Consider the following 15904-nt stretch of genomic DNA (forward strand, 5'->3'; position numbering starts at 1 on the left):
ATAAAGAAGATGTGGCACATATACACTATGGAATACTACTCAGCCATAAGAAATGATGACATCAGATCATTTACAGCAAAATGGTGGGATCTTGATAACATTATAAGGAGTGAAATAAGCAAATCAGAAAAAAACAAGAACTACATGATTCCATACATTGGTGGAACATAAAAATGAGACTAAGAGACATGGACAAGAGTGTGGTGGTTACCAAGGGTGGGGGGGGAGGGAGGACATGGGAGGGAGGGAGGGAGAGAGTGAGGGGGAGGGGGAGGGGCACAGAGAACTAGATAGAGGGTGACGGAGGACAATCTGACTTTGGGCGAGGGGTTTGCAACATAATTTGATGACAAAATAACCTAGACATGTTTTCTTTGAATATATGTACCCTGATTTATTAATGTCATCCCATTACCATTAATAAAAATTTATTAAAAATAAAAATAAAAAAAAAAGAAATGTACATTTGATATTCATCAATTGAATGGTGTGGAAATTATGTGTTCACAGAGTTTTATTTAAAAGAAAAAATCTCTTGAAACATCATCCAGATAATTGTTTGTCAGCTGTATAAAGGCTTTATCTTCTTTCACAAAAAAAAAATATTATAGACACAGTCATCCCCCATCTTATAGTACTCACATTCATCTATAATACCTGATATATCATAGCTGTATTATAGAGTTGACCCATAGCTGAATGATAGCATTTGCTGACATTACACACATTTTTTTTAAAAAAAAGGTCACCTAATTTATGATTTATTTATTTATTTATTCATTTTAGAGTAGAGAGAAAGAGAGAGAGAAAGGGGGGAGGAGCAGGAAGCATCAACTCCCATATATGCCTTGACCAGGCAGGCCCAGGGTTTTGAACCGGCGACCTCAGCATTCCAGGTCGACGCTTTATCCACTGCGCCACCACAGGTCAGGCCTAATTTATGATTTTTTGGCTTGCATAAAATACTCTGTTAATAGAAAATGTATTAGTTTGAGATGTAGGGTTATATTTTAACTTTCTCATTGATTTCTACTTGGACATAGTATCAGCAATGGCAGAAGGATTCAGCTTTTTGAAAAGAAGCATTTGTTCCACCAGGATGACTACGAAGTGGATTTCAGTTCTGCTGCTGCTACAGCTAAGCTGTTCCATTAGCCCTGCGTGTTGTGGAAAGGTGCTGGTGTGGCCCACAGAATATAGCCATTGGATCAATATGAAGACAATCCTGGATGAACTCGTCCAGAGAGGCCATGAAGTGACCGTTCTGACATCATCAGCTTCAATTCTTGTTGACCCCAACAAACCGTCTGCCATTAAATTTGAGATTTATCCTACATCTTCAACAAAAGATGTTTTTGAGAATCTTTTTGCAAGACTGATCTCTGATTTTATAAACTTGCCAAAAGATACATTTTGGAGTTATTTCTCACTAATGCAACAAATCTTTTGGGAATATTTTGATTTTATTCAAAAACTCTGTAAAAATGTAGTTATAAACAAGAAACTTATGACAAAACTACAAGAATCAAAGTTTGATGTCATTCTTGCAGACCCGGCCGCACTCTGTGGAGAGCTGCTGGCTGAGCTCCTTAAGATTCCTCTTGTTTACAGCTTCCGATTCGCTCCTGGCAACACATTTGAAAGGCAGAGTGGACACCTTCCCTTTATGCCATCCTATGTACCTGTTGTCTTGTCAGAATTAAGTGATCGAATGACATTCATGGAAAGGGTAAAAAATATGTTGTATGTGCTCTGTTTTGACTTCTGGTTCCAAACATTTAATGAGAAGAAGTGGGATCAGTTTTACAGTGAAGTACTAGGTAAGTCATCTTTTCACTTGGTAGTGTGAAATCCTAACTTCCCTAGCTCCTGTGAACATGAGTTTGTATACATCTTAAGGCAGAGAAACTTGTCTTGTATAGGTAAAACAATGAAATAAAATTATAGAATGATCTTTCATTCTCACAAACATTATAGAAATGCTTAAATTATAAGGTTATTGAGGAACTGCTTTCTCTTGTATAATTTAGTTTGATTTAAAAACTGAACTAATTTGCCATATTATCTGAAGTATTCTTTTACAATAGAGAGATAGGGTGGCTCTATGCCAGCCTCAGGAACTTATAGTACAATGTTTCCAAAGATTTCACTCCCTTTCACTAAGTATTTACAAAGTATGTGTTTAAAAACCAAAACTTTTTTTTTATATATAATTTTATTTTTTTAATGGGGTGACATCAATAAATCAGGATACATATATTCAAAGATAACAAGTCCAGGTTATCTTGTCGTTCAATTATGTTGCATACCCACCACCCAAAGTCAGATTGTCCTCTGTCACCTTCTATCTTGTTTTCTTTGTGCCCCTCCCCACCCCCTATCCCTCTCCCGTTCCCCCCTCCCCCCCATAACCACCACACTCTTGTCAATGTCTCTTAGTTTCAGTATTATGTCCCACCTACATATGGAATAATACAGTTCCTGTTTTTTTCTGATTTACTTATTTCGCTTCGTATCATGTTATCAAGATCCCACCATTTTGCTGTAAATGTTCCGATGTCATCATTTCTTATGGCTGAGTAGTATTCCGTAGTGTATATGTGCCACATCTTCTTTATCCAGTCATCTATTGATGGGCTTTTTGGTTGTTTCCATGTCCTGGCCACTGTGAACAATGCTGCAATAAACATGGGGCTGCATGTGTCTTTACGTATCAATGTTTCTGAGTTTTGGGGATATATACCCAGTAGAGGGATTGCTGGGTCATAAGGTAGTTCTATTTGCAGTTTTTTGAGGAACCACCATACTTTCTTCCATAATGGTTGTACTACTTTACATTCCCACCAACAGTGTATGAGGGTTCCTTTTTCTCCACAGCCTCTCCAACATTTGCTATTACCTGACTTGCTAATAACAGCTAATCGAACAGGTGTGAGGTGGTATCTCATTGCCGAAAAACCAAAACTTTTGATGACGATGGACATAGAAGTGAAAATTCTCCTTTTATGAAAGACAAAAATGAGTGAAAATTAAAAGTTAGCACATCTATTACAATACTAAATGAAAATACTTCAGCTGTTTTATACACAGTTTTTATTAATGCACAAGAATTATTAAGCTCCTAAAATGAACCAAATGTATTTATAGTACCAGGAATTGACCCATACTCTCAAAACTTCAGTTGGTGAGAAATCTAAAATCAAGGAAATAGCTTGCTAACTGTAGAAACTACATTAAATAATCTACTAGTAGTGTTTCCATGGTAATGGTATATGTAATTGAGTGACAAATTGAAATAATTTTTAACATTTGTATTTGCTACTTTTGCAGCTTAACAGTTCACAAATGCATGTTTAAATCTATAGAGGCTCAGGCTTCATTTTCTATTATTGTGAATTACTGATGTGATGTTAGAGAGGAGAGACAATTACACTTTATCACATAATTGTTTACATATATGAGCAACAATGTATAAAATATGTATAATATATAAATATGTTTGTATTCTCAAACTACTGATACTTTAAACAACTTTGGCTACATTATTTTAAACTTTCATAGTAAAATAAATGTCATATTCACAATTCAATGTTATCATTTTCTCACCTTTTGTTTGTCTTTTCCCCTTCAGGAAGGCCCACTACAGTATCTGAGTTAATGGGGAAAGCTGAAATATGGCTCATTCGAACCTATTGGGATTTTGCATTTCCTCACCCACTTCTGCCACATTTTGAATTTGTTGGAGGGCTCCACTGCAAGCCTGCTAAACCCCTGCCTAAGGTAAACCGATTCATATTTGTTTTTGTTGTTTACTTGCATTTTCAGTAGAAATGATTCTGTGCCCTTCACTCATAAAATCTGATCAGGGTAAAGAGAACTGCCAATTAAACACTCATAGATTTCTATTTCAATACATGAATTTGAATATCATTATCTCTACAGAATAAGGAATTATACTTAGGAGACTTGGAAATAGGATCAGTTAAAATACTATCTTCATTATTCAACACCTAAGGAAGTACCAGCTATTAACTCAAAGAATAATTTTAAAATAATTAGCATTGTGCAGGGATAAGTATTGTCTATGCAGGAAAGCAATATAAACAGAACTTTTGGTTCCACACATCAGATAATCTACTTGGAAAGATATAAGCAAGTAATAAAAATTGTGTGAAAAGTATTATAATAAAGAAAAAAAACATAATGCTACTATAATGCTAAAGAACACATCGTACAGGAAAGGATCATAAGCCAGTTATCTGGCATAACTGAATACAAGACATCCCTTATTTTTGCACCAATTCAAAAACAAAAATTGGTTATTCATCCATGACCAAGAGTGACTCTGTGGAAGTTTAGGATCCAACATCGTATGCCAACACACCTAAGAAAACCCTTATCCACTTGTGCAAAGGGTAATATGCAGAAAACCTCCAGTACTGCCTGTGATACACAAAGGACATTGTAAATTGGTTCCTCCTCCTTGTGACTGCAGTCCAGCAGCATCTTCAGGCCAAGACTTGGGAAGCCATCTACAGATAAGTGAGCTTTTGTGGCAGTCCAGATTTGCAGTTCCAGCAACATTCTTGGAGTACAAAATATATGCATTTGCATGCATTAGTGTGAGTGAGAGGAGAGCTTGACTTTGCCAGCAGTATTCCTCCTCCACAGCAGCACAGCTTAGGACTAAAAGGAGGTGGTCTTTGCTCCCACGGGCAACAGGGGGAGCCAGTGAGTGGATAACAAGCTTTCTATGGTGTGCAGGATGCTTCTAAGAGGCTCATTCTCTGTCACAGCACACAGAGGATTAAATTAGAAGCTCAAAAACTGTTGAGAGGGAGCAGACAGGAGAATGGCATGTGAGTTTCCCAGAGGGAATTAAAGAGACACAGTCCCTCCTGACAGCATTCTGTACTCCATCAGGAAGCTGAACCACAAATCATGAAGGAAACCTCTCCTACAGATCCCCACAATGGGCCTGTGGGCACAACAGTGAACTGCATTCCAAAACCATACCTACTCGTCTGCTGCAAGCCCCATGTGCAAGCTGCCAAGGGTAGCACAAGAGCAAGATCAGGTAGAAGACTGAGGAGCAAGAGCAGAATGCAGGACAGGGTCTGCCAACAAAAGAGAAACCAACAAACTTGAGCTGTAGCACCACCGTCAGGTCTGGTCTTTTATAAGATGGAGGGAAGACAAACAGGCTTAAGAATTCTCCCACAAGAGGGAGAAAGAAGCACAGGGCAGGAATATTCATACAAGATCTAAAAGAATATTATCTATAGTGAGTTTTACAATAACCCTCCAGCAACCAAATACAGACATGGCTATATATGATCTACACTACTCGCAAAAATTCAAAATAGCTGTATTAAGGAAACTCAATTATCTACAAGAAAACATGATACTTGTGCACTGTTAGTGGGGACGTAAAATTGGTGCAACAACTATAAAAAAGAGTATGGAGGTTCCTCAAGAAATTAAAATAAAGTTACCATATAATCCAGAAATCTCACTTCTTAGTACATATTTAAATATAAGAAAGAAATAATATCCACAATATTTCCATTATCCCATATTTATTTTGACATTATTCACAACCACCAATAAATGGTAACAATTTAACTGTCTGTTAACAGATGGAAGAGTAAAGGGATGTGAACACACACACACACACAAACCCACACACATGCAACAGAATATCACTCAGTCATGAGAGAGAAGAATATAGTACCATTTGGGACAACATAGATGGGCCTTAAGTCATTATGCAAAGTGACCTAAGCCACATTAGAAAAGATAAATAATATATAATATCACTTATTTGTGGAATATAACATTGACAAACTCCTAGAAATGAGAGGAGAATGGTGGTTACCATTGACTAGTAAAAGTGAAATGGAGGGTTGAGAAAAAGTTGGCCCAAGTATACAAACTGTAACATGAAGATAACAAAGTTCAAGAGATATAATAATTATAGCCAACAATTCTCTGCTATATACTTGAAAGTTTATAAACACTAGATCATTAATGTTCTCACCACACACACACAAAGATAATTATGTGACCTAATAGAGGTGTGCACTAATGCTCGAGAGGTTATCAGATTATATTATATAAATGAATCATCTCAACAGCCTATATTTCTTAAAGTTATGGGTTTTTATCTGTCAATTATATCTCAATGTTTTAAACAAAACATTGAAACAATGACTAGAATGAAAAAGTAAGCTTTTTATGTTAAAAATATTACATCATTATTTTCTAGCAAGAAGAAAATACAAATAATTTAAAACCAATCAGGGGTGTAAAATCGATGAGTATAAAGCTTGAACTTGACTTCATAAAAATTTCAGCTCCATCCATATTTGGGAGTGCAAGAGTAAAAGTACAATGAGAAATCAAGAATTTTTCAAGTAAAGAAAGTAATAAAAGTTAAAAATTCAAAAAGATCAAGAAACATAGAATAACTCTGAAACAATCCCGGGTGGACATGACTTCACCAGGAACTTTATGTACATTGAACTGAGCTACTCAAGAGGGTGACCAGCCCTCTGCTCCAGAAAGTCCAGATGAATCTCTCCCCTTGTGGGGAAAGTGCCAATATAAATTATAAAACCTATTTTTCTTACTTATACACAGTTGTGTTTCCAGCTTAGAAAAGCCAAACCAATGATTTATGACAATCCACACCCATATTTTATTCAGCCCCTAAAACATGGAGGCTTTAAAAATGAATTAGCTAAAGAAGCAAAAATTTCTGCAGTAAGTGATGGTTTATTACTGATGAAATCAAATGTTAGTGATTAAAAACAGTTAGTACAGGATAACAATTATCTGGGTAACTGAAGCCTTACTCTGCTTTCATGAGATTTACTTGTATAATTTGAGAAAAACCAACAAATTTTGGAGTATATTATCTAGATAATTATCAGGAAGTTAACTACATTACTAAACCAGTTAAAATTGATAACCAAATATGATGGTAAGTATAACTACTCCATGATTAGCATCTGTTTAACATTAGCTCTTCCCTATAAAAAAATTTAGATCCAATGGCATATATTATGACTTTCTCCCTTACAGGCTACTTGAAAAGACAAAGTACGGTAAGTATTAAGACTGTGATAGGGACTAGTAGAGAGGTTGAGGTCAGAATAATGGCGCGGTAGAAAGCAATACCAATAAATCTCCCACAAAACTCAACAAGATCTTCAACCAGAAACAGAAAAACCTATCCTTGGAGCCTCCAGATGTTTCGCAATACACCCGAAGGTATGGTTGAGTGAAAAATTGGCTAAATATATAATCAAACCCCGAAGGAAATAGGGAGTAAGAAATGCTCCACCTTCCTCACTAACCTAAATAGGGCTGCTTTCACTGGGAACTGAGAGTATAGAAACTAAGGTGGGCAAAGGGGGTGAATAGATCCAGGCCGCGGCACAAACGGCCAAACCAGGCTGTGGCACGGAGATCCAAGCAAAAGAAAAACTATTCTTGTGGCAACCCAGGCAATACAAGCTACCATTCGCGACAAACCTAGACAAAGAAAGACAAGTGGGGCTACCATTTTTCCCAATCTCCTGGTCGGCACACGCAGATAGTGGGTGAGAGATTCCTTCAAAAGCCCCAGGAGTGGGCACCTGTGTTATTCCACAGAGAGGCAGAGTCAGAGGGTTGTGTGGGCCAAAAGCAGAATCTCCGGGCTGCCCCAGCACCCTGAAATAGCAGTGCACGGGGAGGGAGTTGAGAGCCAATTCCAATGCTGAAACATTTCTGTGCGGATGGGGGTTTCACTCAGAGGGTGAGGCGGCCAGCCTGATATCCTGGTCTGTGCACATGGAGAGTGGGCAAGAGATTCCTCCAAGCACTGCAGGAGCGGGCACCCGTGTTACTCAACAAAGAGGACCTTTGTGTGGGCCAAAAGAGGAATCTCCAGGCCACCCAGTGCCCTGAAAAAGCCACGCACAGGGAGGGAGCAAGAGCCAATTCCAATGCTGCAATTTTTCTGAGCGGGCAGGGGTTTCACTCAGAGTGTGAGGCTGCTGGCCTGATATCCTGGTCTGCGCACAGATAGTGAGCAACAGTTTCCTCCAAGTGCCCCGGGACTGGGTGCCTGCCCATGTTACTGGACAGAGTGGCAGAGCCAGAGGTCTTTAAGTGGGTGGAAGCCCCGCCTGATTATGCTAGCAGCTCTGACTGACTGAGCCTTACCCAGACCCTGTGCTGAGTGGGAATAGAGTGGGGAGTTGCTAGCTCTTTGAGCCTCTTACTATCCAGGCAGAGGCAGCAGCAACCCCATAGCTGGATTATCAGGATACTAATTGAGGGAGGAAAGACTAGGAGAGAGGCTCCAGGAACACAGACTCTCTCACTGTCGGAGCCTATAAATGCTAATGAGCCTCAACTGCCAATGAGACTGAAGCACAATACATGACATCGCCATAGAGACTTATCAACTGCAAACCTCTACCTGAGCATGCCAAAGGGGTAGAACCCGAGGTACGGAGTCACCGACAAGGAAGAAGGAGAGAAAAGAAAAAGCAAGAAGATAACCTCTCAAAATCAAGAATAATCCGCAGACTTTATAACCGATCCCATTTTTTTTATATTTGTTTGTTTGTTTCCCTTATCTTCATTCTTGATTTTTTTTTCCTCCTCCAATTTGGTCGTTTAACTCTCTACCGGTCTTACTCTCTCCACTCCTTGAACTACACTACCCATAACTGTTACATCTCCCATTATCTTTTCTTTCCTCTTCCTTTCTCTCTATGAGGGTTGCAGTCCAAAACACTTAACTCTCTCTCTCCTCTTTTTTCTTTTTTCTTCTTTTAGTGGCTCCTTCTTTTTTTCTCTCTCTCTCTCTTTCTTTTCTCCCTCTATATTAGTTTCTTCTTTTCTCCTTTACATCTCCTCTCATTCAAACCTCAATAATGAAAAAATTATCTTATCTGGGACTCAAACTTATGTTTGTGGCCTTTTGGGGGGGTTTACTTCACCTTCTTAACTCACTAGCAGTGCTCCCATCCCTGGCTCTCCATTTTATCTAGTTCTTATTCCACTAAATACAATAGTAATTTTTTAATTTGTCCCCACATTTTTCTGTTTTCCTCTTATTCCTCTCATCATAACTCTTAGTCAACCAACACCTAAAATCAAATCATTTTATTCTTTTTTTTAATAATCTTATTTTTTGAATGGGGTGACATCAATAAATCAGGATACATATATTCAAAGATAACAAGTCCAGGTTATCTTGTCGTTCAATTATGTTGCATACCCATCACCCAAAGACAGATTGTACTCTGTCACCTTTTATCTTGTTTTCTTTGTGCCCCTCCCCCTCCCCCTTTCCCTCTCCCATTCCACCCTCCCCCCCATAACCACCACACTCTTATCAATGTCTCTTAGTTTTACTTTTATGTCCCACCTACATATGGAATAATGCAGTTCCTGGTTTTTTCTGATTTACTTATTTCGCTTCGTATCATGTTATCAAGATCCCACCATTTTGCTGTAAATGTTCCAATGTCATCATTTCTTATGGCTGAGTAGTATTCCATAGTGTATGTGCCACATCTTCTTTATCCAGTCATTTATTGACGGGCTTTTTGGTTGTTTCCATGTCCTGGCCACTGTGAACAATGCTGCAATGAACATGGGGCTGCATGTGTCTTTACGTATCAACGTTTCTGAGTTTTGGGGGTATATACCCAGTAGAGGGATTGCTGGGTCTTAAGGTAGTTCTATTTGCAGTTTTTTGAGGAACCACCATACTTTCTTCCATAATGGTTGTACTACTTTACATTCTCACCAACAGTGGATGAGGGTTCCTTTTTCTCCACAGCCTCTCCAACATTTGCTATTACCTGTCTTGCTAATAATAGCTAATCGAACAGGTGTGAGGTGGTATCTCATTGCCGTTTTGATTTGCATTTCTCTAATAGCTAAAGAAGATGAGCATCTTTTCATATATCTGTTGACCATTTGTATTTCCTCCTGGAAGAAGTGTCTGTTCATATCCTCTTCCCATTTTTTTATTGGATTGTTTGTTTGTTTGTTCTTGAGTTTTATGTGTTCTTTGTATATTTTGGATATTAGGTCCTTATCTGAGCTGTTGTTTGAAAATATCATTTCCCATTTAGTTGGCTTTCTTTTTATTTTGTTATCAGTTTCTCTTGCTGAGCAAAAACTTCTTAGTCTGATGTAGTCCCATTCATTAATTTTTGCCTTCATTTCTCTTGTCTTTGGAGTCAAATTCATAAAATGCTCTTTAAAACCCAGGTCCATGAGTTGAGTACCTATATCTTCTTCTATGTACTTAATTGTTTCAGGTCTTATGTTTAGATCTTTGATCCATTTTGAGTTAATTTTTGTATAGGGGGACAAACTGTAGTCCAGTTTCATTCTTTTGCATGTGTCATTTTATTCTTGACCCAAAATTTTTCCTTATTTGATTTTTGTGGGTCCATACCCCCTTTATATTTATTTATTTTTATTTTTGCCCCTTTATTACATCAGGCCCTCCATTACAGGCATTGTTTGCTCTATTTAGTACAATATAATTTAGAGTTCAGCACAAGATTTTCTCAAGAAAGAGGGAAGAGGAGAGGAAAGGAAAAAAGGAGGGAGGGGAATAATATCCTCTTTTAATTTTTATTTTATTTTTCTTTATTTCATTATTAATTTTTTTAAAAAAACAACTCTTTGATATTTTATTTTTTGAACTTTTTATTTTTTATTAAATTTTATTAATATGATCAACAAAACCACCCTCATATGCCTTTAAGGAAGAGAAAATCAAATATCATGGATACAAAAGAAAGAGAGGTAATACAGAGAGATGAGGAAAAAATCTATGGAGAAAAAATTTAATATATTGGAAACCTTGGAGTTAAATGACAGAGAATTTAAAATAAAAATCCTAAAAATGCTCTGAGATATAAAAGAAAACACAGAAAGGCAACTTAGGGAGATCAGAAAACCACTCAATGAACACAAAGAATATATTTCCAAGAAAATTGAAACTATAAAAACAAATCAAACAGAGATGAAAAACTCAATTCACGAGCTGAAAAACAAGTTAACAAGCTTAGCTAATAGAATAGGCCAGATAGAAGGTAGGATTAGTGAAATAGAAGACAAGCAACTTGAGGCACAACAGAAAGAAGAAGAAAGAGACTCAAAAATTTTAAAAAATGAGATAGCCCTACAGGAATTATCTGACTCCATCAAAAAGAATAACATAAGAATAATAGGTATATCAGAGGGAGAAGAGAGAGAAAATGGAATGGAGAACATACTCAAACAAATAATAGATGAGAACTTCCCAAGCCTGTGGAAAGAACTAAAGCCTCAAATTCAAGAAGCAAACAGAACTCCGAGTTTTCTTAACCCCAACAAACCTACTCCAAGGAACATCATAATAAAATTGGCACAAACCAACAGCAAAGAAAAAATTCTCAAGGCAGCCAGGAAAAAGAAGAATACAACATATAAAGGAAGGCATATTAGATTATCATCACATTTCTCAGCAGAAACTCTACAAGCTAGAAGAGAGTGAACCCCAATATTTAAAGTCCTGAAAGAGAGGAACTTTCAGCCACGAATACTATACCCATCAAAGCTATCCTTCAAATATGAAGGAGAAATAAAAACATTCACAGATACAGAAAAGATGATGGAATTTATCATCAGAAAAACTCCACTCCAGGAATTACTAAAGGGGGTTATTCAATCAGATACAAAGAAAAAAAAAAACCCACAAGTAAAAGCTCCAAGAAGAACACAATAAAACCAAATTTAAACTGTGACAACAACAAAAAGAAAAAGGGGGGAGAGGATGGAGATTAACAGTAGCAAAGGACGATGGAGTGCAAAAGTACTCCCAAAATAGTGTACTACAATAAACAGGTAAGAACCCTTTTCATTACTGAAAGGTAACCACCATTGAAAAAACCACCACAGAAGCATATGATTTAAAAAAGGTAGCAACAGAGGAAAGATGAATGGAATACAACCAAAAAAACCAAAAGATAGAAAAACAAAAGAGACGGATCAAACAAGACACAAAGCTAACAGAAAGCAATCTATAAAATGGCAATACGGAACTCACAAGTGTCAATAATTACACTAAATGTAAATGGATTAAACTCACCAATAAAAAAGCACAGAGTAACATAATGGATTAAAAAAGAAAATCCAACTGTATGCTGCCTACAAGAAACTCATCTAAGAAACAAGGATATATACAAATTCAAAGTGAAAGGCTCGAAAACAATACTCCAAGGAAATAACATCCAAAAAAAAGCAGGCTTAGCAATACTCATATCTGATAATGCTGACTACAAGACAGCAAAAGTACTCAGAGACAAAAATAACCATTTCATAATGGCTAAGGGGACACTGAATCAAGAAGACATAACAATTCTTAATATATATATACCAAACCAAGGAGCACCAAAATATATAAGACAGCTACTTACTGACCTTAAAACAAAAACTGACAAAAATACAATCATACTTGGAGACCTCAATACACCACTGATGGCTCTAGATCGATCACCCAAACAGAGAATCAACAAAGATATAGTGGCCTTAAACAAAACACTAGAGCACCTGGATATGATAAACATCTACAGGACATTTCATCCCAAAGTGACTGAGTATACTTTTTTCTCCAGTGTACATGGATCATTCTCAAGAATTGACCATATGTTGGGCCACAAAAACAACATCAGCAAATTCAGAAAAATTGAAGTTGTACCAAGCATATTTTCTGATCATAAAGCCTTGAAACTAGAATTTAACTGCAAAAAAGAGGGAAAAAATCCCACAAAAATGTGGAAACTAAACAACATACTTTAAAAAAATGAATGGTTCAAAGAAGAAATAAGTGCAGAGATCAAAAGATATATACAGACAAATGAAAATGACAAATCGACATATCAAAATCTATGAGATGCAGCTAAAGCAGTGATAAGAGGGAAGTTCATATCACTTCAGGCCTATATGAACAACCAAGAGAGAGCCCAAGTGAACCACTTAACTTCACACCTTAAGGAACTAGAAAAAGAAGAACAAAGACAACCCAAAACTAGCTGAAGAAAGGAGATAATAAAAATCAGAGCAGAAATAAATAAAATAGAGAACAGAAAAACTATAGAAAAAATTAATAGAACAAGGATCTGGTTCTTTGAAAAGAATAACAAAATTGACAAACCCTTGGCAAGACTTACCAAGGAAAAAAGAGAAAGAACTCATATAAACAAAATCCAAAATGAAAGAGGAGAAATCACCATGGACACCATAGATATACAAAGAATTATTGTAGAATACTATGAAAAACTTTATGCCACTAAATTCAACAACCTAGAAGAAATGGATAAATTCCTAGAACAATACAGCCTTCTGAGACAGAGTCAAGAAGAAGCAGAAAGCCTAAACAGACCTATTAGTAGAGAAGAAATAGAAAAAACCATTAAAAACCTCCCGCAAAAATAAAAGTCCAGGCCCAGAAAGCTATACCAGCGAATTTTCTCAAACATTCAAAGAAGACTTGGTTCCTATTCTACTGAAAGTCTTCCAAAACATTGAAGAAGAAGAAGCAATACTTCCAAACACATTTTATGAGGCCAACATAACCCTCATACCAAAACCAGGCAAGGATGGCACAAAAAAAGAAAACTACAGACCAATATCTCTAAAAAATATAGATGCTAAAAATACTAAACAAAATACTAGCAAATAGAACACAACAACATATTTAAAAAATAATACATCATGATCAAGTGGGATTCATCCAGAATCTCAACGATGGTTCAACATACGTAAAATGGTTAACATAATACACCATATCAACAAAACAAAGAACAAAAACCACATGATCTTATCAATAGACGCAGAAAAGGCTTTCGATAAAATACAACACAATTTTATGTTTAAGACTCTCAACAAAATGGGTATAGAAGGAAAATATCTCAACATGATAAAGGCCATATATGATAAACTATCAGTTAACATCATATTAAATGGCACAAAACTGAAGGTTTTCCCTTTTAAATCAGGAACAAGACAGGGTTGTCCACTCTCTTGACTCTTATTTAATATGGTACTAGATCTTCTAGCCAGAGCAATCAGACAAGACAAAGAAATAAAAGGCATCCATATCGGAAAAGAAGAAATAAAGGTATCACTTTTTGCAGATGATATGATCCTATACATCGAAAACCCCAAAGAATCCACAAAAAGACTACTAGAAACAATAAGCCAATACAGTAAGGTCGCAGGATACAAAATTAACATACAGAAGTCAATAGCCTTTCTATATGCCAACAATGAAACATTTGAGAACAAACTCAAAAGAATAATCCCCATCAAGATTGCAACAAAAAAAATAAAATACTTAGGAATAAACATAACAAAGAATGTAAAGGACTTATATAATGAAAACTATAAACCATTGTTAAGGGAAATTGAAAAAGATATAATGAGATGGAAAAATATTCCTTGTTATTGGTTAGGAAGAATAAATATAATCAAGATGGCCATATTACCCAAAGCAATATACAAATTTAATGCAATTCCCATCAATATTCCAATGACATTTTTTAAAGAAATAGAGCAAAAAATTATCAGATTTATATGTAACTATAAAAACCCCGAATAGCCAAAACAATCCTAAAGAAAAAGAATGAAGCTGGGGGGCATTACAATACCTGACATCAAACTATATTATAGGGCCACAACAATCAAAACAGCATGGTATTGGCAGAAAAATAGACACTCAGACCAATGGAACAGAATAGAAAACCCAGAAATAAAACCACATATATATAGTCAAATAATTTTTGATAAAGGGGCCAACAACACACAATGGAGAAAAGAAAGCCTCTTCAATAAATGGTACTGGGAAAACTGAAAGCCACATGCAAAAGAATGAAACTGGACTACAGTTTGTCCCCTTGTACTAAAATTAACTCAAAATGGATCAAAGATATAAACATAAGACCTGAAACAATTAAGTACATAGAAGAAGACATAGGTACTCAACTCATGGACCTGGGTTTTAAAGAGCATTTTATGAATTTGACTCCAAAGACAAGAGAAGTGAAGGCAAAAATTAATGAATGGGACTACATCAGACTAAGAAGTTTTTGCTCAGCAAGAGAAACTGATAACAAAATAAAAAGAAAGCCAACTAAATGGGAAATGATACTTTCAAACAACAGCTCAGATAAGGGCCTAATATCCAAAATATATAAAGAACTCATAAAACTCAACAACAAACAAACAAACAATCCAATAAAAAAATGGGAAGAGGACATGAACAGACACTTCTCCCAGGAAGAGATACAAATGGCCAACAAATATATGAAAAGATGCTCCTCTTCATTAGTTATTAGAGAAATGCAAATCAAAACTGCAGTGAGATACCACCTCACACCTGTTAGATTAGCTATTATCAACAAGACAGGTAATAGCAAATGTTGGAGAGGCTGTGGAGAAAAAGGAACCCTCATACACTGTTGGCGGGAATGTAAAGTAGTACAACCATTATGGAAGAAAGTATGGTGGTTCCTCAAAAAACTGCAAATAGAACTACCTTTTGACCCAGCAATCCCTCTACGGTGTATATACCCCCAAAACTCAGAAACGTTGATACATAAAGACACATGCAGCCCCATGTTTATTGCAGCATTGTTCACTGTGGCCAGGACATGGAAACAACCAAAAAGCCCGTCAATAGATGATTGGATAAAGAAGATGTGGCACATATACACTATGGAATACTACTCAGCCATAAGAAATGATGACATCGGTTCATTTACAGCAAAATGGTGGGATCTTGATAACATTATACGAAGTGAAATAAGTAAATCAAAAAAACCCAGGAACTGCATTA

The 15904-nt window shown here is 36.4% G+C and overlaps 1 protein-coding gene across 1 annotated transcript in view; it reads left to right on the forward strand.

The window, feature by feature from the left end:
* Positions 1-1024: 1024 nt before the first annotated feature.
* Positions 1025-15904, forward strand: part of LOC136338165 (UDP-glucuronosyltransferase 2B31-like) — a 43891-nt gene continuing 29011 nt past the window's right edge. The window contains exons 1-2 of the mRNA XM_066280273.1: positions 1025-1820; positions 3632-3780. Coding sequence (XP_066136370.1) covers positions 1052-1820; positions 3632-3780 — 918 coding nt within the window. The 5' untranslated portion in view covers positions 1025-1051. The remainder of the gene's footprint in view (positions 1821-3631; positions 3781-15904) is intronic.

The sequence above is a fragment of the Saccopteryx bilineata genome, chromosome 5 (genome assembly GCF_036850765.1).
Source record: "Saccopteryx bilineata isolate mSacBil1 chromosome 5, mSacBil1_pri_phased_curated, whole genome shotgun sequence".
Classification (NCBI taxonomy): Eukaryota; Metazoa; Chordata; class Mammalia; order Chiroptera; family Emballonuridae; genus Saccopteryx; species Saccopteryx bilineata.